Here is a 25,628-nt window from a genome sequence, read left to right on the forward strand (position 1 = left end):
ATCTATCAACTCCAAGTTTTTTAAGCCTGCTAAAATGTATAGAATAAACATCTAAAAAGATGTATGATCATGGGTTTACACAAATCAGACTACAAAAATTAAAACATATAAAAATAAGCCCATGCTTGCATTCTTTCTCAATCCCCTCAGTGAAATAATCACTTACCTCAAAAAAATCAAATATTAGTTCCAGGTTATCTGGTTCCATTGTCTGTATGCTGTACTCTGTCCAACGATCGGGCTGTAAGCCATACCCACACTCTGGCTGCGAATGCCTGCACTTGAATTCATTGTCGCTTATTAAGGATATCTCCAGGCTGTTGGACATTTTGTGAAGAACAGTAGGAGACACCCTATCATCGTCATCTTCTTCCAAGCCCTCTAGTGTCAACTTTACCCTACATGAAAGGAAAAAATAATGAAATGCAAAAAACAAAAATGGAAGAGGAAAACTCATACAAATGTTACCTAAATGCTAAATTCAAAAGTGTTCCCTGGGGGCACCTGGGTGGCTCAATTGATTAAGCCCCTGACTTCGGCTTGGGTCATGATCTTGCGGTCTGTGAGTTCGAGCCCCGCATCGGGCTCTGTGCTGACAGCTCAGAGCCTGGAGCCTGCTTCAGATTCTGTGTCCCCCTCTCTCTCTGCCCCTCCCCCACTCATACTCTGTTTCTCAAAAATGAATGTTAAAAAAATTTTTTTTAATTAAAAAACAAGTTTTCCTTGAATATGCTAATTCTTTAAATAACACAAATACCATATTATATAAGACTGCATCATACTACAGGTTATGGCATTAGTTGTTTCATAAAATACTAATGTTTTTATCTACATATATTTCTGCAAAGTATTAAAAAAAACAAGATACATGCTCATTATGCCTGAAGTTGTTTTCATTGTTTTTTAAAAAACTGAATCTATAGAGGCATTTACTATTATCTCATTTATAACTGGCCATGTCAAATTCTTCTGAAATGTCTTACTAAAGAACATACATATAAAACAAGCATAAAATTGAACCATATTGTTAGTGTACATTAAAAGACTAGAGTTGGAGGCTGTAAATTAAAACTTTTCCCTTTTCTTCTACCTTATCCACAGTGAGTCCAGGTACTCTGGGAAAAGTACATTATTAAGGAAAAATATTGTATTAAATCTATTTGTGTGTATGCATACTTTTTACATGTGTTATGTATTTATATTTATGTGCTTTCTAAATGAAACAAGTGAACAAAAAACAGACCAAGAGTCTAAAACTTTTTATAGGCTTCAAGCAATGAAAACAAAGACCAAACTGTCTAAGCCAGAGAGCCACAAAAACCGGTCTCCTCCCAATGAGAAACAATTACTTGCATAGCATACTTGTAATGCCAAAGAGTCAACTCAATTCTAGAATATTTCTTGCACCAATTGAAATGTACATAGATTAGGAGCGCCTGGGTGTCTTAGCTGGTTAAGCGTCCAACTTCAGCTCAGGTCATGATCTCACAAGTTCAAGCCCCACATCGGGCTCTATGCAGACAGCTCGGAGCCTGGAGCCTGCTTCAGATACTGTGTCTCCCTCTCTCTCTCTCTCTCTGCACCCCTCCCCCACTCGTTCTCATTCTCTCAAAAATAAACATTACAAAAGAAAAAAGAAAAAAGTGTACATAGATTAAACAATTATAAACTATGAACATAGAAGTGATGTTACCTGCTGTATAGAGTAACAGTTAAGGTATGAAAACTTTTCACTCTAGATTTAAATGAGATCTGATAACACAAATAATGGAACTGTATTAGTGGGGCCTGCTCTCTCTACATAACCTACTGCCTCCAACCACTGCTGAGGCCCAAGGTCTCTCAGAGGGTATATCTACACAACTCAATTAGCAATACTGTTCTATAATCACACAGTAAAATCAAGAGTAGTATTTTAATAATAGAAACAAAAATCATCTTTTCTCAGAAGTCTAACTCTTAAGAGTTCTGGACAACTGACTCTATTAGTTAGCCTGAAGGAACAAACATTCTCTACCAGGATATACGAAAAGAGATCACAAGTGCATAGTAATAAATGGGCAAGAAAGGCATAAAGATTTTTTAAAAAATGACTATTAGGGCACCTGGGTGGCTCAGTCAGTTGGGTGACCGACTTCACTCAGGTCATGATCTCACAGACTGTCAGTTCAAGCCTCACATCAGCCTCTGTGCTAACCGCTCAGAGTCTGGAGCCTACTTCAGATTCTGTGTCTCCCTCTCTCTGCCCCTCTCCTGCTCACTTTCTGTCTCTCCCCTTTCATAAATAAACATTAAAAAAAATAAAATAAAAATAAAAAATGACAATTTTGCTAACAGCAATGTGTTGTAGCAAAAAAAAAAAAGTTTTAATAAAATAAAAAATTTCAAGTTTAAAGGGATCCATGAAAGAATTTTAGTCATTTATGTTAAAGGTTTTCTTTAAGTAGCTATATGAAGGTTATAATCTATCATAAAGAGACACTGCTTTCCCCTTATTGATGAAGTCAAATAAAAGAGAAACTTGTATTTAAAACTTAGTGATAATGAGACAGAACAACATGTCTAGTGTTTTACTTAAAATGTACAAGCTTTTGGGGTGTCTGGGTGGCTCAGTCAGTTGAGTGTCCAACTTTGGCTCAGGTCATGATCTTATGGTTCGTGAGTTCGAGCCCTGCGTGGGGGCTCTGTGCTGACAGCTCAGAGCCTGGAGCCTGCTTCAGATTCTGTGTCTCCCTCTCTCTCTGCCCCTCCCCCACTCCCGCTCTGTCTCTCTCTCTCAAAAACAAATAAACATTAAAAAAAAAAGTGTTAAAATGTATAACCTTTGCTAGATTTTTAAAGTCCTGATATTCTTGCAGGTAAATTTATTTCCTATGCCATGAGGGTTTAGTCTATCACTAATGAATTGGGGGGTGGGGGAAAGGTGGTCAGAACAAACACAAATTTCTAGTTATGCAGAATTTTTTTAAGTTTCTTTTTTTTAGTAATCTCTACACCCAGCATGGGGCTCTAACTCAGGACCCTGAGATCAAGAGTCACGTACTTTTCCAACTGAGTCAGCCAGGTGTCCCATACACAATTATTTCAATAGGAATCAGTTACTTAATTAGTAGAGCCCACCAAAGTATGGTTATACAAAAAGATTCCAATATAAGCCTGAGTAACACAATAATATATACAAATACTCAAAGTAACTTCTACATAAACAAGAATGGTATAGGACTCCGTATGCATTTGCAATCCAAGCAGAACCCCAACCATTAATTATCTACTAATTTCTTTAAAAAAAAAAAAAATTTTTTTTTTTTTTAATGTTTTTGAGAGAGCAAGTGAGCTCGAGCAGGGGAGGGGCAGAGAGAGGGGGAAACACAGACTCTGAAACAGACTCCAGGCTCCAAGCTGTCAGCACAGAGCCCAACGCAGGGCTCAAATGGCAAGTTTAAATATTGCAACACTAAGAAATTTTAAATAGTAGAAACTACAAAGATACATACACTTGGAAATCACTTATCTATATAAAACCAAAATTTTCTGGTTTCAAATTTAGCAGTTAAGACTAAGAGAAGTGGGGCACCTGAGTGGCTCAGTTGATTAAGTGTCCAACTTTGGCTCAGGTCATGATCTCATGGTTTGTGGGTTCAAGCCCCATGTCGGGCTCTGTGCTGACAGCTTGGAGCTTGGAGCCTGCTTTGGATTCTGTGTCTCCCTCTCTCTCTGCCTCTTCCCTGCTCATGCTTGGTCTGTCTCTCTCTCTCTCTCTCTCTCAAAAAACAAACAAACATTAAAAAAAAAAAAAAGACTAGTATGTTTAACTGTAACAATCTGAGTCAGGGAGGCAGTTCACTCTTACAAGACCCTTCAATTAGAAAATGTAACATTATCTATAAGTGTGTTATGTTCTTAGTTTATACACTTAAAGGCTAAAAATCAAATGGGTCAGGGGCACCTGGGTGGCTCAGTCAGTTAAGTATCCACCTTTGTCTCTGGTCATGATCTCTGGCTCATGAGTTTGAGCCCCATGTCGGGGTCTGTGCTGACAGCTCAGAGCCTGGAGTCTGCTTTGGATTCTGTGTGTGTCTCTCTACCCGTCCCCCTCTCATGTGCGTGCACTCTCTCTCTCAAAAATAAACATTAAAAAAAAAAAAAGAAAAGAAACCTACAGCATTAGTAAAAACAAATGGTCTAAGTAACATACACATTGCAATACCTAAATCTAGATTTCTTTAATTTTTTCTTTGTTATTGAGACAGGAGGTTTTTCAGAATAATGCAAACGTAATCTTATTTCAGTCTGACATGTCAGCCATCCAGAATCCAGAGTTTCAACACCATCTGGCAGAGTAAATATGAAAACAGTAATTATTATACATATGTTTTGAAGCAATCTGTTAAGTACAACACATGTTGATAATTCTAGTTCATGTTCACATTTTAATACACTCAAGTTATATATCACTGGAAGTTCTCTCCAAAGCAAACATAGAGATAGTCTTAAATTTATCACTGAAAAACACTTTTATATTAAGGGGAAAAAAGTTGAATGAATATTAACAACTAACCATATGTAACAACTTACATAAATTTAAACTTAAGTAAATTCTCACTGAATCCATTATCGAAGTTATACAAATCTATTTCTGGAAGAATATATGTTCCAAATATCTCTAACCTAGCAGCTGTTTCACTGGGGATCACACTTGCAAAGCTTCACATGAGCTATGCAGGTGAAACTAGTCATATCACTACAGCTGAAGCTTCAAACATGGGAAGGTAAGGACAAAACTGTGAGTGAATTATGTATTCTCACATTTATATTTTCTGCCATAAATAAATTGCATGATCATGGTAACACTGTGTTAGCATTATTTAACTTGAAATTTCTTGCTAACATATGTAATGAAAGTTTCATAAATACCAGAGAGTTACCAACTGTTCTGAACGTGAGTTGTTTTTGTTTTTTTTGTTTTTTTTATCAACAGGACTTGAAAAAAAGAAGAAACCTTTTCCTTTAGGTATAACTTTAAAAGGTTTAATAATTTTCAAATCTTAAAAATAAAGAGAAACCATTATCCTTTTTAATTTTAAACTCTTCTCAGAAATGGACAAAGTTGGAGAAATGGCTTTTCATCCTGAAAGCTAACTTAAGCTGAGTTTTAAGAGAATAACAACTACAAAGGAGGAAAGAAATGCCATGCATTTATAACTACACATAGTAACTAACATACAATAGAGGGATGTAATGTCATGCACTATAGTTAAGGACATGAGAAAACTACTCCATAAACCAAGCTCTCTAAAACATGTCACATAAAAATATAATCTTTTGTAAATAAAGAAGACAAGACTCTAAAACACTACATGCTAAAGCTATTCAAGTATTTTAGGCTACCTTACAATGTAATATAAATACTGTAATCCCAAATAAAATTAAGGAAAAGAAGTTAAATTCCTATCCAAATACTGTCAAAGCATGAATATTTTTGAAATGTATAAACACAAGTACCTAGGATCAGCAATTTATCTCTGGTTCACAGTCACTGCAAGCACACATTCTGCTCACCACCCCCCCCCCCCTTCTATCTTTGACTTCTACAGTATAGGTTCTAAAATAAAAATGCAGTTTAGCATGATAATGCTATTATACTGTGAGAATTCCAGTCATTGAAGACAACTTAAACCCTCAGGATGAAGTATTTACTGAAGCAAAAAAATATATGAATGGGTAACATTTTCAACATATTCAGAAGAAAAAGCATTGTCTACTATACTGTAAGTTAATTGTTAAAAATCTCAGGAGAATTACTGGAACATTTTGTTTAATCTGGATCTTACTGTAAATGCATATACACATACACAAAATGCACAAGCTTAGCTGAAGAGTTTAGAATGTTTAGAAACATTAATATCAAACATAAATGTCAAAAAGTGATGATATATTAACAGTTAGGTGTAATACTTTCAAGTTAAGTACATTAACTCATATACCCAAAGTCACCAGTCAAATAAAAACCGAAAGGATAAAATTTTAAAGTTTAAGAATTATATTGGAAACTATTACCTAACAGAATGTACTTGTTTCTTGGATCTAGTCTCTGTTTTCAATATCATGCTCTGTCATAGTTCCCTGTGCTGTTTCTAATGAAATGTAAAGTAACATCTCAATTATCAGTAAAGATCTTCAAAACTCAGTCTCACTTACTGTGGATTCCAAATTGTCCGTCGTCAATAATAATTTCACTTTCTAGAATTGAAGGAAAATAAAAAAACTCAGTTAAAATTCATGATGTATACAGAGTGAACAACTGAGAAATCACCCACCTTAAGGATTTTTAAAAATATTAAATCTAAAATTTACAAGCAGCCCAAAGTGAATAAGCATATTTATTGTAGCCCTCAATAAAGAATTCCCTTTTAAGGAGACTCTCAAACGGTAAAAGTGCTTACAAACTTGGTGATGATTCGTGGTGTTACAAGAAGAGAAAGAAAACTCCTCAGAGAGGTGCTCTGGAGGCTCTGGGGCAAACCTCTGCACCCACCAATTTATGAGACAGGCTGCTGGACAACAGTATCTCCCGGCTGATTGTTTAAACCAAAGGTCTTGGCACAATTAAAATGCTTATTCTTATGTAGTGCATATTCTGAACTTATCTAAAAGGTAATTCTCCTCAAACCCCAACTATTCTCTATAGCCGGCTACAAGCTTTACAAACAGCACAAACTTACCTGTGTATACAGAGCTGTGAGGAACTACCAAAAGAATAAGTGCTAGCACATTCCCTTCTAACAGAAATTTCAGCTAAGTAAGAAAAGCTGGTAAGCCCCACCCTCTTGAGTAAAACGCTATCTCCCCTTCTACTTCCTTTCCCAGTTTTACGATAAACGTAAGTCTGATATATTCCTTAAAAAAAGTGTGATAGTTTCCAATAAAGATTGTTGGTAGACTTCACGCAGCTCTTAAGTTTAGAAGTTATGTTTTCTAAAAGTATAACATTAATTTTTAGAAGACCAGAAACAAACATCTCACTTCTCACAATAAGTAAATATATATTTAACGGCAAGATGCTTCCAAACGCAAATTATTTTTTAATCTTTAATACCTAATTATTTTCCAACCTCAGTATGGGACTATTATAATTCTAAAGTACACTATCACGAAAATTCTAAATATACTATCAAAAATGTATTACAACAAAAAAAGAAAATCCAATAAAGAGGATGGAATGAAATATCTGTTTAAACAAAGATGTGCCCTTGCCACAGGCTAAAGCAGGATCTCTCACTACTTTCTAATCTAAGATAGCTACTAGCAAGCCATTTATTATCTTTAAATGCTAATTCTCTCTAGAAACTAAAAGAAACAGTTTTCAGCACTGAGTCAATTTACAGATGAATCCAAGTGGGGAATTTACGTATGTGAAATGAACTTCAAATTTTATAATCTCAGTATGGAAAAGGAAATTCAAAAATACTTGTATGAAGAGAAATGCCATTTTTAGGCACAAGAAAACTGAATGATGTTTAAAAAACAAAACAAAACTGATTATCCATTTAAACATAGCCAGCAGGTATTTAAGTAAATTAGGAGGAAAATACGTCTGCTACCACCAAGAAATCTGAATGCGTTCATACAAGCTTATTCAAGTACTTACTAGTTAAAAACAACAAAACAAAACAAAACACAATAAATAGGATAACTTATTCTACTGCTCTTACTATTCAAAGTTAAAAATTTAAGAATCTTTGTTTTGGATTAATTCTTTCCTCAAATGTTCTCTGAAGCTCTCTGAGCAAATAATCAAAGCCATGGATGCTGAGTCAAGAAGAATGGTATTTTACAAACTCTGTAACTACTCCAAATGAAAATAAATATTTCACAATAAATCAATCTAACCACCCCCCAAATAACTTGGCAAGCATTTCTAACAAAGTTTATAAAGAAAGGCAATTAAGAACTGTTTAGTTTTAAAAGATCCATGATATGCTAAGTGAAATTTGCAGTACTGACAATGCATTGACCTTAAACTTTAGAATAAAAATTTATTAAATCCCACTAAGCCATTGTGCAGCATATTAGTAACTTTAATGCATATGCCTCAAACAGATGCAGTTAATGCCCATACCTAAAGGGGTTATTGATCGTGGTTGTAGATGAGTCTCCCACTTGTGAACTATGACTTGGCATGGACCACCGATAGTCTGCAATTTAAAAGTTAAACGTCTGCAATAATTTCTTAGATCTTATTTTCTACCCATGACTCCATTAGATGTTTGTGGCCTAAGTCTTATACTAAATATGAAACCAAGAGATTCATCTTGTTATTTATCAATGTTATATGCCAGAAATCAGGAATGTACCAGGTCACAAAACATGATGAGTGCTGGAAGAAAATGAGGGTGAGGCAGTAAACAGAGAAAAATGAGATGAAACTGGCACATAAAACCATCTTAACCTTATTCTTAAATCTGCCTACAATATTCAAAATATTTTAAAAGAAATTTTCATCTTTAGCTGATGTTCTGTCTTAAGTTAAACTAACACCAAATATAATTTAGGCTTGGTTATGTCAGCAGTCAAGGAATAAAGTAGCTCATCTTAAGTAACTCTCCAAGTGTTTGGAAAAAGCCTAAACTCTGTGATAGTAGGAACAGTAGGTGCAAGTACTTCAGGATCAACGATCACAAGTTACTCAAGGAACTAGAGGGCATAATAAAGTGCTTTATTATAGTAAGTAAATAGCAAGAAGAACATAAGATTTCTCATAGAAACCAGTGTTTCTAAAAGCACAGAAAACCCTAAAATAGAAGACATGTACATGAGTAACTTTGAAGAGTAAGTTTGATAAAAGGGGAACTAACATCTAGTTTTACTCTATGCCTTAGAGTTTATAAACTCATACAGTGTGACAACTAATATTGTCTTCTGTTATCAAGCTCTCTTACTAAAAAAAGAAAATAAAGCTTTATGTGTTAATATCTACAGCAATTAAAAAATGAACTATCAACACCTAAAGGCCTGAAGTACTGTTTCCTAATTTCCCTTTAATTAAAAAAAAATTGACTAAACTTATGTGCCAAAACCCTTAAGTACACATTTTAGAAGCAAAATTTCAAACTGTAACTTTATAAGGTATTTTACATTTCTCTTCTTTTCACATCTTTAGAAGACATTTAATAAAATATAAAGAAGCAAAAAGAAAAAACAAATCATTCATTATCATACCACTTAGGGATAATCACTGTCAATGTTGTCATACATAATCTTCAAGCCCTTTCCTAAGCATACTCTTAAAAAGCACAGAACATAGAAGTTTCTCTCTATATACTGTACACTTTTAGACAACATTAAATATGCTTCTATATCATTTTACAGAATTTCAATATTGATGAGTATTAAATGTGCCAAATGAGAACAAATGAGCATGAGACAAATTAGGCACAGAAAATAATTAAACACAAGAGACAATTCTGCCACTTAAAAATAACCAGAGGTTGAAATCTTTTTTAAAATTTGCAAACCTTTGAACTTGAAAACTAAAATAGCATTAGGTATTCATTCAAATCATTAATGCTGGGATAATATAGCAAATCCTTATTTTCTCTAGCTGAATACCTCCCTGTTTTAAGGGTTCACTTATGAACTGGTAGACTGGGCAGGTGTTCATGAATTTTTTTTTTTAATGTGAAACTATTCATCTTAAATATGGTGAATTTCATTTCCACTAAAAAAATAAAAAATAAAAAAAAAAGGAGATACATTTAATCCTACATCCGCTAGACATTTTTTACTACAACTTTTCCCTATCACATTTTTCTGTATTTGTGTTTTAAACGTCAAACTTTCTAATCCTCAAAAGATGATGCAAATGTATATATCAAAAAAGGAACAATGTTTCTTAGCAATAAACAGCAGCCAGAAAGATCTAATGTATTCCCTTCCTCCATTCTTCTCAGTTCCCCTGCATGCCCTCCTTCCCAGAAAATACCCTCTTTGCTACAAAGATGGTGCAATGTACAGTCTTATAGAAGTTACTAAACCACAGGTGACTTCAAAGGGTGCCAGGAACATAATATTAAATATCAGCAGGGATAAGAAGTGGATAGAAGAGTTTGTTTTTGTATTAATTCAGGTGTGGAACTTTGTACAAAGTGTTAGCTACAATATCTACATTTAATCACGTAAGAATAGCCCTATGGATAAAATATATATGATAAAGAACATATTTTAATAATATGTTAATAACTCCACCCTCATCTGCTTTAGTAGCAAACCACTACTCCCACCATAAAATAACCTAGGCTTGACAGAATGGACCATTTGAGGAGCAGTCCAAAGAGCTGATTCAACAGGTGACTTATTGTGTATACAAGTGTTCACACTACAAATCCATGTTGGTTGGTACAATAAAATGTTACAATATAGAAAAAAATCCACGAAGTTCCAAAATACACTGAACTTTCAAAATTGTTGTGGCTACTTTATTAAACTTTAGGAGGTAATCTTAAATTTTAGCTTACTGAAATTCTTAAGAAATTTAAGACTTAAGCACTGGGAAATTAAAAATCTCAGTAATGACCCCAAAACATGCAATCTTTTTTAACATGCTAACTGTAATAAACTCATTCTTCAAGATCTGAAAAAAAAAAAAAAAAGAACAGTTCCATTCTGTAAAAGGCTGCCACAATTTTAAGTACTTTGGAGTCAAGTGTACGTGGATCTTTGAAGAAAAAAATAACATCATCAGTCCAAGACAGTATTCCATTACTGATAGTTGTTTCACAATTTAGCATATATTAAATCAGATAGTTGCTGAAATGTTTCCAAACATACATATTAACAAAAATACCAATAATCTATTTCTGAAAAGAAAGAAAAAAGTATAATGACTGCTTTCTTAAACAGTGACTGACACCAGTCAGCAATATCAAAAGCATGGAGAGAAACAACACGCAGACTGAGGTTTTTGGTCTGTTTTGTTCTGAACAAACCATGTAGCAAAATTATCAACTAGTCATGCAATATCGCTGCTTTCAAATATGAAAAATGCAAATGTAAACTTCTAAAACTTTATTGACTATTGTTTTTCCACATTTTGAAAAATAAAAAAAAAAGATGCATATAAAAAGGGGTTCTGAGCAATTTTTATCTATGATGGCAGAGGCTAGACCTATAGCTATTTAATAATTATTTTTAATAAGACCAATAGGAAAATGGTCACCTAGGTAAGTAAGCATGAAGTGAAGAAAGCGAGGCAGACAGACATTTCTGAGATGGTTCAAATTTGAGGTTAACAGGTGAAGGTATTTCACATCCAAGAAAATTTTATTAAGAAAACTACTATACAAAAAAGAATCTGGGCTACTGCAAAAATAAACAATCAGGTGCCTATCACAGATGATCCTTTTGTTACAGGATTTTAACAAAAATCAAGGGAGATTAAGAACAAAGTAAGAGATTGTAACGACCTAATTATGAGTAAACATTAACACCTATAAAAATCAGAAGCAGATGAGTTGCTGAAAAATAGCTATTTCCACTGAAATGAATGAAAAATCTCTAAGACAATATAATAAAAAATTGGGTAACATTTCAGTATAAGGTTACATTCCTAATTCCAGCCACAAATATAGAGGGACAGACATGGATAAAAAAATGTTACATGTTCACTGAAAAATCATCTTAGGTGAAGATGTGAAATTAATGGACCATCTGCAGACTCACACCCGTGTTTTCATTCCAGGAATATCTACCACCTTTGTGTGCTACATTTAAGATATTTTGATTTGTCACTTATGACATTATTTTAAAATTCAACATTATTAACATGTTATTAGAATTCTACAAAGTAAAAGAGAATAGCTAGCCATGAAAAATTGAGAGAAAAGGGATTTCAAGACTCTTAACCTCTAATCTAAAAGGAATATGTTACAAAGAGCAAAAATAGACGAAAAAGCATGAATGGTAAAATTTTATTTATTTGCAATAAAATTTTAGCAATGGAAGGGACCTAGGAAATCTATAGTTCAAGCCTTTCATTTTATAAATAAGGAAACTGAAATATGAAGGTCAAGTGACAAGATCACAAGATTTCTAGCTTAGGCTCTACAAATGCTTGGGTAGACTACCTCCTAAAACTTGTGACTCAGCAAAATTAATCTCATTACTCATTTCAGATTTTCAATGTTTCATAACTACTTTGCTTTCCTATCATCCTTTATATTCATAAAATATATATCCCAATAGCTTGTATCATTTTACAGTGTTAAGGCTCTTTGCACATTAGTTTTATCATTTGACAATGCACAATGGAGACAAAGTTTCATAATTATTTCTATTTAAAATGTTTCACTTAAAAAGCGCCACCAACTTTTAAAAGAAAGGAAGTGTCACTTTAAGCTGGCATGTGGGGAAAAAAACCCTGTAGCTATATGCATGGGATTTTATGTAGCTATTTACTCTAGTCCATGAAAAACATACTTACCATGGCAGCCCCTGCATCACACGGTACATGTGTACACGATACAGAGCACCTACTTAAAGAAACACACTCACCAACACATACTGTGAACTTTTGCAAGTATTACAAGGGGAAAAACTTGTTTTTTACTGTAAGCAGACTTCTTGCCAATTTTTTCAGAAAGGCAATTTGGACTGATTTGCTGCTTTTGGTTACATTTTTAATGAAGAGGAAAAATACTGTAGGTTGGCTTAATTTGATCCATGTTGACAATAGTCTTACTTTAGAAAACTACACCCAAAAGACTCATGATTTTTCTTGTCCAAATACCCCTGTAAGTAAAATTTAGTTGATTTCACATATTACAAATTTCACATACCAGGATCCTCAAATAAACCTTCGATGATACGAGTGTTATGACCTACTGTCCCTGCACAACTGTTCAATTTATACCAAAAAACTTTGCCACAATGCATAACCCCTATGCCAAATAAACGATCTTTTCTTAAGTCATTAAAATGAGACTATTGTCAAGATAAGCCAACACAATGATCAACCATAATGTAGTTTTAATTACTGAGTATTTACAATATATTCTTGGAGTAAGAAACGTAATAGGTGCAAAAGACAGCTGAAGTGGCTTTGTCAGTTTTCTTTTCTGTAATGGTGGCTAAGAGAATGAGCTAACAGTGGCTGCTTGCATTTTTTCACATGTAACAAGTATTAAATGATCCCAAAGGGAAATAAAACTTTTAAAAAGGTTATTCCGTGTTTTGCTTCCTAGACTCCTGCCTAAACCCCTGTTCACATGCAGCCCAAGTGTGCTCAAAGATAAAAATCTGAAGGAAAAGAATCCTTTCAGGAAATAAGCATCTTTAAAATAAGAGGGAAGAATCAATTTTTTTTTCTTTTCCAAATATGAAAACAATCCCCAAATAATAAATCATTGTGAGCAAGCAGATTAGGTTTAACAGATATTCCAAAAGCCTTCAGAAAAGATCCTATCAACACCATTGTTGAAAAAATCTAAAGAGGAATGACTTCAGTTTTGATAGGAGTTAAAACAACGCAGCCACTGAGAGATGGCTGTTATGAAATAATTTTTTTAAAGAATTACTCAAAGCTGGCTATATATTCCTCCAAATGTATGCATACCACATAAGGATTAAAAAAATGAAACAAAAAGAAAACCCTTGTAACTGGTTACTAACAGGTTTACAAAAGTAACAGAAAATGTACAGCTACTGACAACATTCACTTATCATTAAAACCAATTTCATAACAAGAATACTGCAGAAGATACTTACTATTAGTCTTTTAAAACTCCACTGCAGACATCGTCTGCCTCTGAAGTGGCTACTTCCTTGATTTTTAGTACTAAAATATTATTAAGCTAGAGTTCTGTTTTCCTTATTTGATCCAAACTCATATTACTTTGAATGTTTCCAAACTTAAATTAGTTGCTTTTGAAAGAAGTAAGTTTGTTAACGAAACTGGAAACTAGATAAAGAAAACATACCTTTGGTTCTAAAAAGCACCCTCTGAAGTAGCGGTACTGAACTGACACTCCTCTAGTGAGTACAATGGTTGCTTTCCATAACATGCTGTGACAAAAAAGAATTAGAGCAGCAGCATTAAGATGAAGCTAAAGTGCACAGAAACTTCACAATTCATAAAATCCCTCAAGCAAAGTCTGTGACCAACAGCATTTATTTATTCCCACACAAAATTTTACTCCAGGTCTACCCTGCACCAGGCACTGGGAACACAGTGATGAGTAAGGCAGAAAGAGCCCTATCTTCAAGCAGACTGCTTTCTGGTGAAGGTAGACAAATAACCAAACACACACAGTAAGGCTGCTTGGCCTTTCTGACATGACAGGAGGTTTTGGAGGAGAAGCCTCAATGAGGAAGAATTATCTGACAGGAGTCCTACGTGATGAGAAGGAATCAGCCATAAAAGAGCCAGAGTGTTCCAAACAGAAAAAGTAGCCCAAAGGTGGAAGCCAGAGTCAGAATCTTCTCTGACTTGCCACCTATTCAGAGATGTTACAGGCCTAAGAGGCTTTAGGGCTGAGGCAGGCAAGCTATACTCATGTTCCCAACTGTCCCTTTTTCTGACTGTCCCGCCCAGCCTCTGGCTATTCATTCCCCTAGTCAAGCAATCAGTATCTGTATCTTACTTGTCTCAACTCAACGTCTTCCTCCGAACAATGCTACGCTAACATAGTCTATTGCTGTTCTAAAGTTTTGACTCAACAGTGAAAGAAATCACTACAATTCATGATGATAACTGACTTTTACCTTCCAGTCATAGACCAGTGGTATCCAAAGTGTGATCCAAGGGCCATCAATATCACCTTGGAGCTTGTTAGAAATCCAAATTTTCAGGCCACACCTACAGCTACTGAATTAGAAACTCTGGAGGAGGGTCCAACAATCTGTAATTTAACAAGCCTCCAGGTGACTCTGATGATGAACACTTAAGTTTGAGAGCCACCGTCACAGGCCGTTACCCAAACCTTAATTCAGCATGAATAGTTCGGTGAATAAACAGCAGCTCCAAACGTTCTTCCATGACACCAGATGGCTAGCACGGCTCCCCACCTGGCTCTGCCAAGACAGGCTTTAGGGCATTATCCTCACTCTGACTCAATCCTGGTTCCTAACAAAATCTCCACAACCAGCTGTCACCCATGGTCAACAATTAGATTCATCTGGTAGTAATAAAATACATATGCCTTGGCTCCACCCTAGGAGACTCTGATTTCATAGGTCTGGGTGGAGCCTGGTCATGTGGCGTCTGATCAAACTTCACAGAGTGTCTGAACACGTAAGGTTGGTCGAGAAGCACTGCTATAAAACAAGAATAGCAAATGCTTGGCATACGTGCCCCACTACTTTTCCCTGGTAAGCCTCAGAATCTTTTCAACACAGCACCCCAGGCAGACTCTACCAACTCTGAGGTGAAATTCTCTCTCACCTCTGCTCCAAAAAAAATAGCAAATCTCTAATACTATTTCATTCATAGTCAGCCAGACTATGTGAAACTAGCCCCATGTGTACAATAAAATTAGTGGGAAGCTTTGAAAAATGTGTTGGGCCCCTCTCTCAAGCATTATTTATTCCTCATTGCCCAGGGGTAGGATCTAGACGTGTATTTTTTAAAGCCCTCACAAGTGGGTCTAATGTGCACCCCTGGTTAAGAACCACTGAATGAAAAGAGATGGGGAGAACAAAGCAATGAATCTTTTTACTCCATTTCCCTTAAATAAAGGTTGCAAAGTTAAAAATGAACCAGAACTGTTCAGTGACATCAAAAATGAACATAATCTGATGAAATTCAAGAAAAGGGAGGACACAGGGACAATGAGGTCTAGTATACCTGCCTGATTTTGAATAGCCCCCTCATATCCTGCCCCCAAATACTATAAAATCTACAAGAGCAAATAAAACCACAAGTGACCCACATTTTCTGCATTATTAGAAAACAATACTACAACCTTCAAATTATCTTTAAGTTGAAAAAAAAAATCCTAATAGCCTGTAGGTATGGAGAGGCTTAAGAGATTCTAAAAAAAGAGGTACAGAGGGCTTAGATGCAGACCACAGTGAGGGGGTACCTGGGTGGCTCAGTGGGTTCAGCGGCCAACTCTTAATCTCAGGGTCATGAGTTCAAGCCCTGCATTAGGCTCCACGCTAGGCTGAAGCTTACTTAAAAAAAAACAAAAACAAAAATGCAGAGCACACCAAATACTCTTCTAAAATACAAGAATGGTGTCCAAGGCAAATGTCTTTTCTATCATCTTGTATCATCATCTTCTGTCCTTCATGTGAAACACTGTTTATCTACATATATGAATCAATTACATTTCAGTGTACTTCAGTAAGGCAAAAGTGGCTGGTCCCTTGAAGTTATGTAGTTAAGTGTTATCTGTTCACATAATTTTGGCCAGGTTGGCGGAAAGGGACTTAAGACAGGTGACAGGGCAGCTCAAGCATCCAGAGCAGAGTTGTGTTTTAGGAACAAGTTCAGAAAGACATGAGGTTTTACTTCAGATCAGAATGGCTGATCTGAAACTGGAGGAAAAACCAGCCACTAAACAGGAACGAACATCTCATTCCTCTGTGATCCCAGTATTTACCAATAAAACTTCACTTGCTTTGGATTCTCTGTCTTCCTCTCTGCCCCTCCCCAACTTGCACTATTTCTCTCTCTCAAAAATAAACATTAAAAAAAAAAAAAGCTGAGAATTGGCTGAAAAATGTATTACACTAATGACAAATAGGGAAGAGTGTTTTATAGATGTTTTTTCTTTTTCTTAGCTTACATTATGATACTGTATTGTTATTTTCCTTTGCTTCGCCATTGGTGCTCCTCAAACTATTTGCTGCGAAGGACCAATTTTTGTTTGCTTGCCTGTCCTGCAACCAATACTTCTGGTCTATGTATCCAGTACAACAGAGATGAATCCACAATGACATGCATGAATGTCCCAGTAATGTCAAATTGCTATAAACATTGCTTGCTCTTAATTTCTGTATTTCTCCCATAATGCACTGACAATAAAGTTTTTTCTCTAGCACTGGCCCACAGGCCACATTTTCAGTAGCACTGCTCGACAGGAAAACAGAATTTGAGCCTAATAATCACACAATCTGGTGCTTCTCCCTTAGGCCATTGTATGTGTTTGTATACTATTTAAGATTTCATATCTCCTTACCTCCCACACATAACATCTCGACAACCCATAACCCTTCCAAATATCCCCAACTGAACAAGTCCCACCTTTATCGACATTCATGATTCTTTACTGTGTAGATGATGTGACCTAGGCCTAGAGAAATCAGATCTGCCCAAGATCACAGTTAACTACAGAACTGAAACCAGTACCCAGACCCTCCTTTCCCTAGGGCAATGCACCAATACACCCATGCTAAGTTTAGTGTTGTATTTAATATTGGTTGTGAATTCATTTCAGTACATTAGCTAACATACTTGTTCCACTCTCTGCTACAGAAAATTATTTTATAGGCTAAAGCAAAAATAAGATCTTTTATCAAGAACATGTACTGAGAGGGACACCTAGGTGGCTCAGACAATTAAGCATCTGACTTCGGTTCAGATCATGATCTCATGTCGGGCTCTGTGCTTACAGCTCAGCACCTGCTTGGGATTCTCTCACTCACTCTCTCTGCCCCTCCCCTGCTCGTGCTCACTCTTGCTCTCTCAAAAATAAACATTAAAAAATAAAATAAAAATATAAAAAAAAGAATATGTACTGAGAGCCAAAAGATAATACCTAAAAAAAGTTAAAAAAAAAAAGAAAGAAAGAAAGAAATAGCAATATAAGCCAGTTATTTAGAAAAATGGTAGTCACTACCAAAAGAACCAGCCAAAAGCTGAAAATGGTTGAGAGGTAGAAATTGAGAAACAGAGAAACTTGTTTACCACCAACCTTGTACAACTACCTCACTCTTTGGCACATGTGAGAACTGATAAAAATTAAAACTAGAAGAGGAAACTATATGAAGGTATCTTATAAACCCCTAAGTTTATAATGTGGATGTCACAAGTACTCTGTCAACTGTTGTCTTCCTGCTTACCTTTCACCTGTCTCATTTTCTGGAAGAAGAGCCACAGCATTTTGAGGACTCCAGTTTCCCAAAGCATCACAGCTTCCACATATGGCAAAAACTTCTCCTAAAGAAACAGAACAACCTGTTACAGTGGGATAAGTAAGAAAGTTTCAAATTTCAGTTTAAAGAAGAAAAGAACAGTCCGTTGCACTAGATCACCTGGATACAGAGTCCCCTTTAGCAGATGGAGGAACCTCACCAGAGACATGTGTTGGACCCTGCGTTCTTAACTTGACCTACCTCTACAGAACCAAAGCCAAAGAAAAGGAAGGATGTGTAGGGATGAACTATCCTTCGTTTGTTCAACTCCTTAACTGAGCCAATAACAAGCACCAAGAAGACAGAGTGATCAGTCTGAGTGATCAGTTCCTACCTTCAAGGCAGCTTCCAATTTAAAAAGGCAAACACTAAATGCATGTTAAGTATTCTAGAGAAATAGTAACCAGTATTTTCCAGGAACAAACAGTGGCTATTAACACACTAAACGTCAAGAAAATGATCAATGGGAAAGCAGCGATGTAACAACAATAAGAAAAACTACTCAAAACAGACTCAGAGTGTGACAAATCTAATTTTCCTTACTAAAATAATGACTACTGCTTTACCTGAACATTTATCATCAAGAGACAAACCAAAATACAGCTATTGCCTACATTTGCTGAATTTTGTATATTCGGTAAAAGTCTACAACTTCTTGGATAGAAGTATGAAAAAGTCTTTGACTTATGTATCAATACATTCTGAATTACTACAATTAAAATTCATAAAAGAAAAAGATGAACTGAGCCCAAGTGAACAAAGTTCAAGACAAACTCCTCCACATTCTGAGTAACTTCTAGGCACTACTCTAGTAAAACGAGAACTATAGTTGGGTTCAGCCACCTGCGTGAGTACTCTGTAAACTTGGACTGTCTAAAACTTAACTAAAGTTTCAAGTGCGATAGTCCTTCAGGAGTTTTCGGGGTTCTAAATACATGTTTGTCAAGCACAGAGGGGTTACACATAGAGATTTCACATCAAAATACTTACCAATCCTTTAGGGTAACCAGATTTTGTTTTGCAGTAAACTTAGGTTATCACTACCCTCCCTGATACAAAAAGAAAAGATAAACACTGTTGCTAAATACAAATATTCTCTTTTGCACCTACAGATTCATCTACATTCACATCCGCCACGATCTTTCCTCTAGTCATTAAGATTGAGACCCTCATCAAGCTGACCCTTCTGTGGCTAATTCTGTGCTTGGTCCATTTGCCTGGTAGAGCCAAGCTCCTCCTCCTAGTTTAAGCTGCCTGTGAACAATTCCCTGAGAGAGTACAATACACTTCTGCAGTCTTCTACCCATAGAGAAGGCTCCAAACTGGACTAGAGGTGAGCTTTTGACCCAAAGGAGCCAACCTATCAGCTGACTAGCAATCTTCAATCTGCAGAATCCTGCCCAGAGATGGAGCTTTACCAGATCTTCTTGGCTAAGACTTTGAACTTGGACAAACACACATTCTGTCAACTGCTCTGATGGCTGCTATACCAAAGATGCTGGATATACACAAGTGAACCACTCATTCATTCTTTGAACACATATTTTACACCAGCTCTGAGCCAGGTACTGTGTTAAGTGCAGGCACTCAGCATGAACACAAGGTCAAATTTTCACAGTGGTTACAATCTATCAATCTCAAATAAAATCTTTTTTTTTACATTTATTTATTTTTGAGAGACAGAGACAGAGCACAAGTGGGGAAGGGGCAGAGAGAGAAGGAGACACAGAATCTGAAGCAGGCTCCAGGCTCTGAGCTGCCAGCACAGAGCCCGATGCGGGGCTCGAACTCATGAATCGTGAGATCATGACCTGAACCGAAGTCGGACGCTTAACCAACTGAGCCACCCAGGCGCTCCTCAAATAAAATCTTAAAGGTACTAAAATTCTGAATTTCACAGGGATCCTAACCTAGCTAAATGTGGGGTTAGAGTAAGGAGAGTTAAAGGGGAGAAGGGAGGTCAAAGATACAGACAGAGGTAATAATCTGAAAAAGCCCCCAAAAGAGGGAAGGAATGTAACAGATTTGAGAAATGGTCAGTTTAGCCAGAGTATATCAAATAAGGAGATCCATATCCCAGGCATGATACTGTTTTGATTTGCTAGCTTACACTAAAATTATTTCACACTGCTTTAATAGACAGCAAGAAATACAAGTAGCCAAAAAAAAAAAAAAAAAAGGGAACAAAGTTATCTTAGCCAACTAATTTTATTTCACCAACTTCTTGCACTAGCAAAACTTCCCTCATTTTCATAGTACTTAAAAATCATAGTCCAACTGTCTATGGAAAATTAAATACATTCACAGTTTTCTTGGAAAACATGAGACTAAGATATTTACTATTTGGGGAAGTATGGGTTTTTTTCATGAGTTTACTATACTCCAAGCACATTTCTGACATCAGGCAAGCCCTAAAGGTATCTTCATCTAAAAATTAGGCCCATTGTATTAACAAACTCTATATTTAAGACATTCCAGATAAGAAAAATGCTCATTTAACTTAAAATTTTGTTTTAAAATAAAACTTTACAATACCTGGTAAAAGAGTTCCTCTTATTTCAAAGGTGACCTGAGAAGGTGTCATTCTGATGGATTTATTTTAGAATGTTGTGCTAGAAAGAAGGAGAGAAAACGTCATTTACAGTATATAAAAATCTTAGCTCTAGATAGCTACCTCCAAGAAACAAATTAAAAACAAACAAAAAACCCAAAATACATCTCAATTGTGAGCAAAAGATTTCAGAAAACTTATATATAAAGACTTTTTAAGAAGTACCTAGCAATTTTTAGGGCCTAATGTTAAAACCTAGTCTGTGTGTATGGGCCAGAAAGACTGCAAAACAGGTGTGTCCAAACATTTTTTTTAAGGATTCAAGATTCTCTTGTTACAAACTTTCTCTTCTGATAAGCAGCTGGTCTGAACTCAGCCTATCTTTCCAGACCAGGCTCATGTTATGAAGAAGAAAAAAAAAAAGCAAAACAAAAACAAAAAAACTACAGATAGAAAAAAACTTGGCTCAAGAAAAGATTTTTACTTCAGTAACGCTTCAACTTTAATAACAAGGAAACAACTGAAGAACTTAAGTACCATTCACTGAAACAAACTAGTTATGTTCTGCTACAAGAGATTCTGCTTCTAAGTAATGTAACTAATAATTTAAAATCAAACACAACCCTCCCCCATAAATCATTCTTTTCACATTTTCTTTGTATTAACCATAGGACTGTCATTACTCTAGTTCTATAGACTGGAATTTAGAGTCTCGACTCTGCAATCTATTACCAAATCCTGTTGATTCTTACATCCATGCCTATCTGTCTACAGTCTGAACTTCATTCAAACTCCTAAGTATCCGTTATAACCTGTGTTTTGGCTTCTAAATGTCTTCCCAATAATATATTTATGTCAGTTAGAATATTCTTCCTCATGTCCCTGGCTTGAAATTAGCTTGATTACTTATAGAAATCTAAACCCCTAAGCCTTTGATGTCCTATCCACATTTTCTCTTTAGTTGATTTTTCATTACTTGGTTGTTTTCCCCACCCAAACCAGTCTGTTTACTATCCCCTAATTTAAGTACCTGAGGGAAGATGACAAATAGATTTTTAAAAATATATACAATATCAATTCTAAAATGGGTTACACAATTTATATAGAGAAAAAACCCATACTCTACACAAAGGTAGATCATATTCCACATAATTTCTCCAACTCCCTCTGAATTTCACCATTGTGAACCAATGTGTTCCTAAAAGAATTTCAATGGCTCTACTCTGCATCATTTCATTAATTTACCAGCATAAATGTTATTTGCATTTATACATTATTTAAAAAATCATAAGGTAATTTTCACAGCTATTCATTTTTCTGTCCCCCCCCCCCCCCCACGCACAACTATGTGATGGGCATTTAATGAACACTGCTACTCCAGTAACTACACTTCAAAGTCAAGGTGGATCTAGAGCAGCAGTTCTCACTAGGGGCAATACTGCTGGCATCGAGTCAGTAGAGGCCAATAGTGCTGCTAAACACATGCAGTGCACGGAAGAGCTCTCCACAAATCATTACCCAGCTCCAAATATTAATATAGCTGAGTTTGAGAAAGCTGATCTATTGGGGGCTGCTATGAAGGTCAAGAATCCAGGCTCAATGTTAGCTACGTATTATTTATCATCCCACTTTCATCAATTATAAGACGCAAATGTTAAGTATATTAAGCAAGACCACCCGTCAGTGTCATATCACCTATATACAGAATTCCCTATTTGATAACTCTACTATTTCTGCTAGAAAACCCAAGACCAGTGCACTGGAGAAAAACCTGTCCTTGATCAAAATAATTTCTAAGATGCCTTAATCCACTTTCTGTGTCTAAGAATAAACAACATCTATTTAAAGCATATACATCCAGTTCTAGCAAAGAATGTTCTAAATCTAAAAATAGCTCTACATTGTTACCCCCTCGTCAACCAATCCAAACATCTTATTAGCTCTCCTTTAACATGACATATCAATCTGAGTATAACTCTAAGAGTAGGAATAATCCTTTTCTAATAATTAAATAGTTGACTGAAACACTGCCTTCTTACATTTAATTATTCATGTAATATAAAGAAACCTCAAGGCTAGCAAAAGAGCTTGGCTTTTACGTAACTGAATTAATTTAAAGACACAGCAAAAAGCCCCATCATCCAGCAAAACTGCTGAATAACCAACCTCAATCTCTACCTAGAATTGTTACTTTCACCCAGTGTTTACTGTCACAATTTTCAACTAAGACTACATCATCTCGTCTACATAATTACATAGGTGGTACTTAACTATTTTTGATCACTTTTAAATATCTACTTCAGCCAATTTTAGGGAAATCAAATATAATTATTCCTATATATTAAAATCAACAATGAGTACAAAATTACCTCTAAATTTCTACTGCATTAAATGGGGAACTTACACAATAAATTTAATAAAAGAATTCAACTGATCATTAAAACTGACTTTCAATCTTAAGGCTGCTTGTAAGAGTGGCCATAGTAACTTGTCTGTAAACAGCTGCAGTAAAGGTACTATACAAACCTATATACACAACCACAAGAATACCACCCAAAAAAACCTCCCTGGACATCAACAAAGCATCATTTTCCACTTGGACTGCCAAAAGTCCTATAGTCTGGTTTAATTTCCACTCCCCTTCCTCCCACAATTTAATATCATACCAAATAAAAGCCTGGGGAGCTGCTCCTACACCAGTTTACTTGATCGTGGACAGAGGCCAAAATTCTGGTGCAGGACTGGCATGTACAATTTTGACACCCAGTTACCACCAAAACAGTGACAAAGTAAAATACTGTCCTGTCATGGAACGCCAAATTTACACACTCACCAACTCTTCTTCCATACAAGCCAAAAAACCCTAAACCAAACCAAACCAAAACAAAAAACCACCCCAACTTGGAGGGGGGAGCTCTTCCAGACATACACAAAACAAGATGAAAAATCCTAGTCCTTTTTATGTGTATGAGCTGACTGTAAATGTTATTTAACCAACTCAATTTGTTTTATATATAACTTCCATTTTGCGCTTTTTGAAGACAAATATAAAACAGTATTCTTATCTGAGATTTGGAGTAGCATTTAACACTATTTTAATAGTTTTTTAAAGACACAAGCAATTAGTAAAATATGAGATTGCAATTTACATTCAAGAAATATTTCAGAGTTTACACTATCTGCCAAAATAAATTCTACTCTATTCTTTTTGTCAAATAAACTATCCCAACACATGATCTTACTGGTTTACCAGCTTGGGGAACAAAAGGGATAGTTAAGCAAACCAAAGGTACAGGGACATTTAGTTTAGAGCTAAATTGAGGTCATAGATATTTTTAGCTAAAGTGTGTTTTCCTGGCCAAAAAGAACATCTCTGTTTTCCTTCAAAAAGAAAAAAAAGCCATTTCCAAGTCTTGCTCTTTCTTAGACGCCAGCAGCTCTGGTCCTAACTGGCCATAAGGAATATATGAAATGCCTAGGTTTTTCAGAGTTCATTTCTGTTCACCCTGTTGTAGGATCCCCCCACTATTCTGACCCCAGTACAGTTGAGCCAATATTTTAATCAAACGTATGCAGACATGAATGGACTTTTATAAAAGAAAGCGTTTCTGGAGATTTCACTCAGGTTAATTCCTTGTTCAACTTTGTAAACAATGCAGTAAAACTCTTCCAAATGTTTTCCATCTCACTTGGTCTTGGTATTATTTCACGTATAACCCACATACTTTTCCTGGCGAAGTTACATACAAAAGGATTTGATTCATCAACCTACATTCTGTAAGTATCAAATTTTACCCACTCTGCCGCTGTAAGACTTCTTTCGTGGTCACTATTTTTCTGAACACAACTTTTTCCTAAATCTTACTTTGTCCTGAATACTGGTTCTCCCTAGTCCTTAGGTCCAGAACAGATGAGGCCATGTGCAGGTTGACCTGTTTGCTTCATCCTGACTTACTCCTCGTCTCCAGAACATCAGGAGTTGACAGAGGACCGATAGCTTGTATTCACTTCTTAGCTAAGTCACAACTGTCAGAAATGTAGCAAGATGGAGACACATGCAGGGGCAGCGGAGGGGGGAGCTGCTGGGGACACACAGGGAGCCCCACAGCACAGTATGAAGAAAACATCATCAGGTCGAAACATCCTGTTTGGTTGGATCTTGTTCTACGTTATCACCGCATCAGACGGCACGGCACGGCGGCCTCAAAATGAAACAATTCTCTACGATTCATGACTGAATGCATGCATGATTCCCTTTATAAGCAGGCAGTGGGGTAGGAGGGGGGCTTTGGCGCAGAAGTCATCAAGGCAATCCGAACAGCTCTGGGAAAAGTACAGCTTTGGCGACAAGGTGCAGCTCTCCCAAAACTGCATGGACAGCACAGATGTCTATTCCTGGAACCTCTTCCCAGGACAGGAAGGCACTTTGGGGTTTTTTTTGGAATACAGCTGAATTACACAAGCATGCCTTCCACTATGCGGTTGGGCAATTTCAGAAAACAAGCAGCCGCCAAAACACCGGGAATTACTTATGGACGGATCGAGAGGTGGTCGGCGAGGGACACGCTGCGGGTTAGGGGTACGCAAACGACTTCAGCGCCAATTTGTGTTTCTTCGTTCCTTAAGTTCGTCTCCTCGTGGTGGTCTTACGCTCCATGCCTTCTGCTGCATGGAAGAGACTTCACACATTTTTCAGAGGGGAACTAAGCACCAGGCAGGCCAGCGGAATCGTGGCAGCAAACAATACAAGTCGAATAAACAGAGACTGCCCACCGACGTGCGGGCGCCAAGGTCCAGGCCGCTGTTTGCACACACACCCCACCCCCCGGGAGGGGGGTGGGCAGTGCCCGCCGGGGCCGGGGCACCCTGCCCACCCCTCGCCCCGCCACGTCCCCGGCCGGGCCGCCCTGACAGCTCCACCGCCACGTGAGCTGCCGCCGCGGCC

At 36.5% G+C, this 25,628-nt stretch overlaps 1 protein-coding gene across 2 annotated transcripts in view; it reads right to left on the reverse strand.

The window, feature by feature from the left end:
* GPCPD1 (glycerophosphocholine phosphodiesterase 1) overlaps positions 1-25,628 on the reverse strand; it is a 56,153-nt gene that overhangs the window by 30,287 nt on the left and 238 nt on the right. For both annotated transcript variants that reach the window (XM_027069608.2, XM_053200220.1), the window contains exons 2-8: positions 20,668-20,744; positions 18,061-18,157; positions 13,974-14,058; positions 8,120-8,195; positions 6,199-6,240; positions 4,208-4,331; positions 167-398 (exon numbers count right to left, since the gene is read on the reverse strand). In XM_027069608.2, coding sequence (XP_026925409.1) covers positions 167-398; positions 4,208-4,331; positions 6,199-6,240; positions 8,120-8,195; positions 13,974-14,058; positions 18,061-18,157; positions 20,668-20,716 — 705 coding nt within the window. In that variant the 5' untranslated portion in view covers positions 20,717-20,744. The remainder of the gene's footprint in view (positions 1-166; positions 399-4,207; positions 4,332-6,198; positions 6,241-8,119; positions 8,196-13,973; positions 14,059-18,060; positions 18,158-20,667; positions 20,745-25,628) is intronic.

The sequence above is a fragment of the Acinonyx jubatus genome, chromosome A3 (assembly GCF_027475565.1).
Source record: "Acinonyx jubatus isolate Ajub_Pintada_27869175 chromosome A3, VMU_Ajub_asm_v1.0, whole genome shotgun sequence".
In the NCBI taxonomy this organism is placed as follows: Eukaryota; Metazoa; Chordata; class Mammalia; order Carnivora; family Felidae; genus Acinonyx; species Acinonyx jubatus.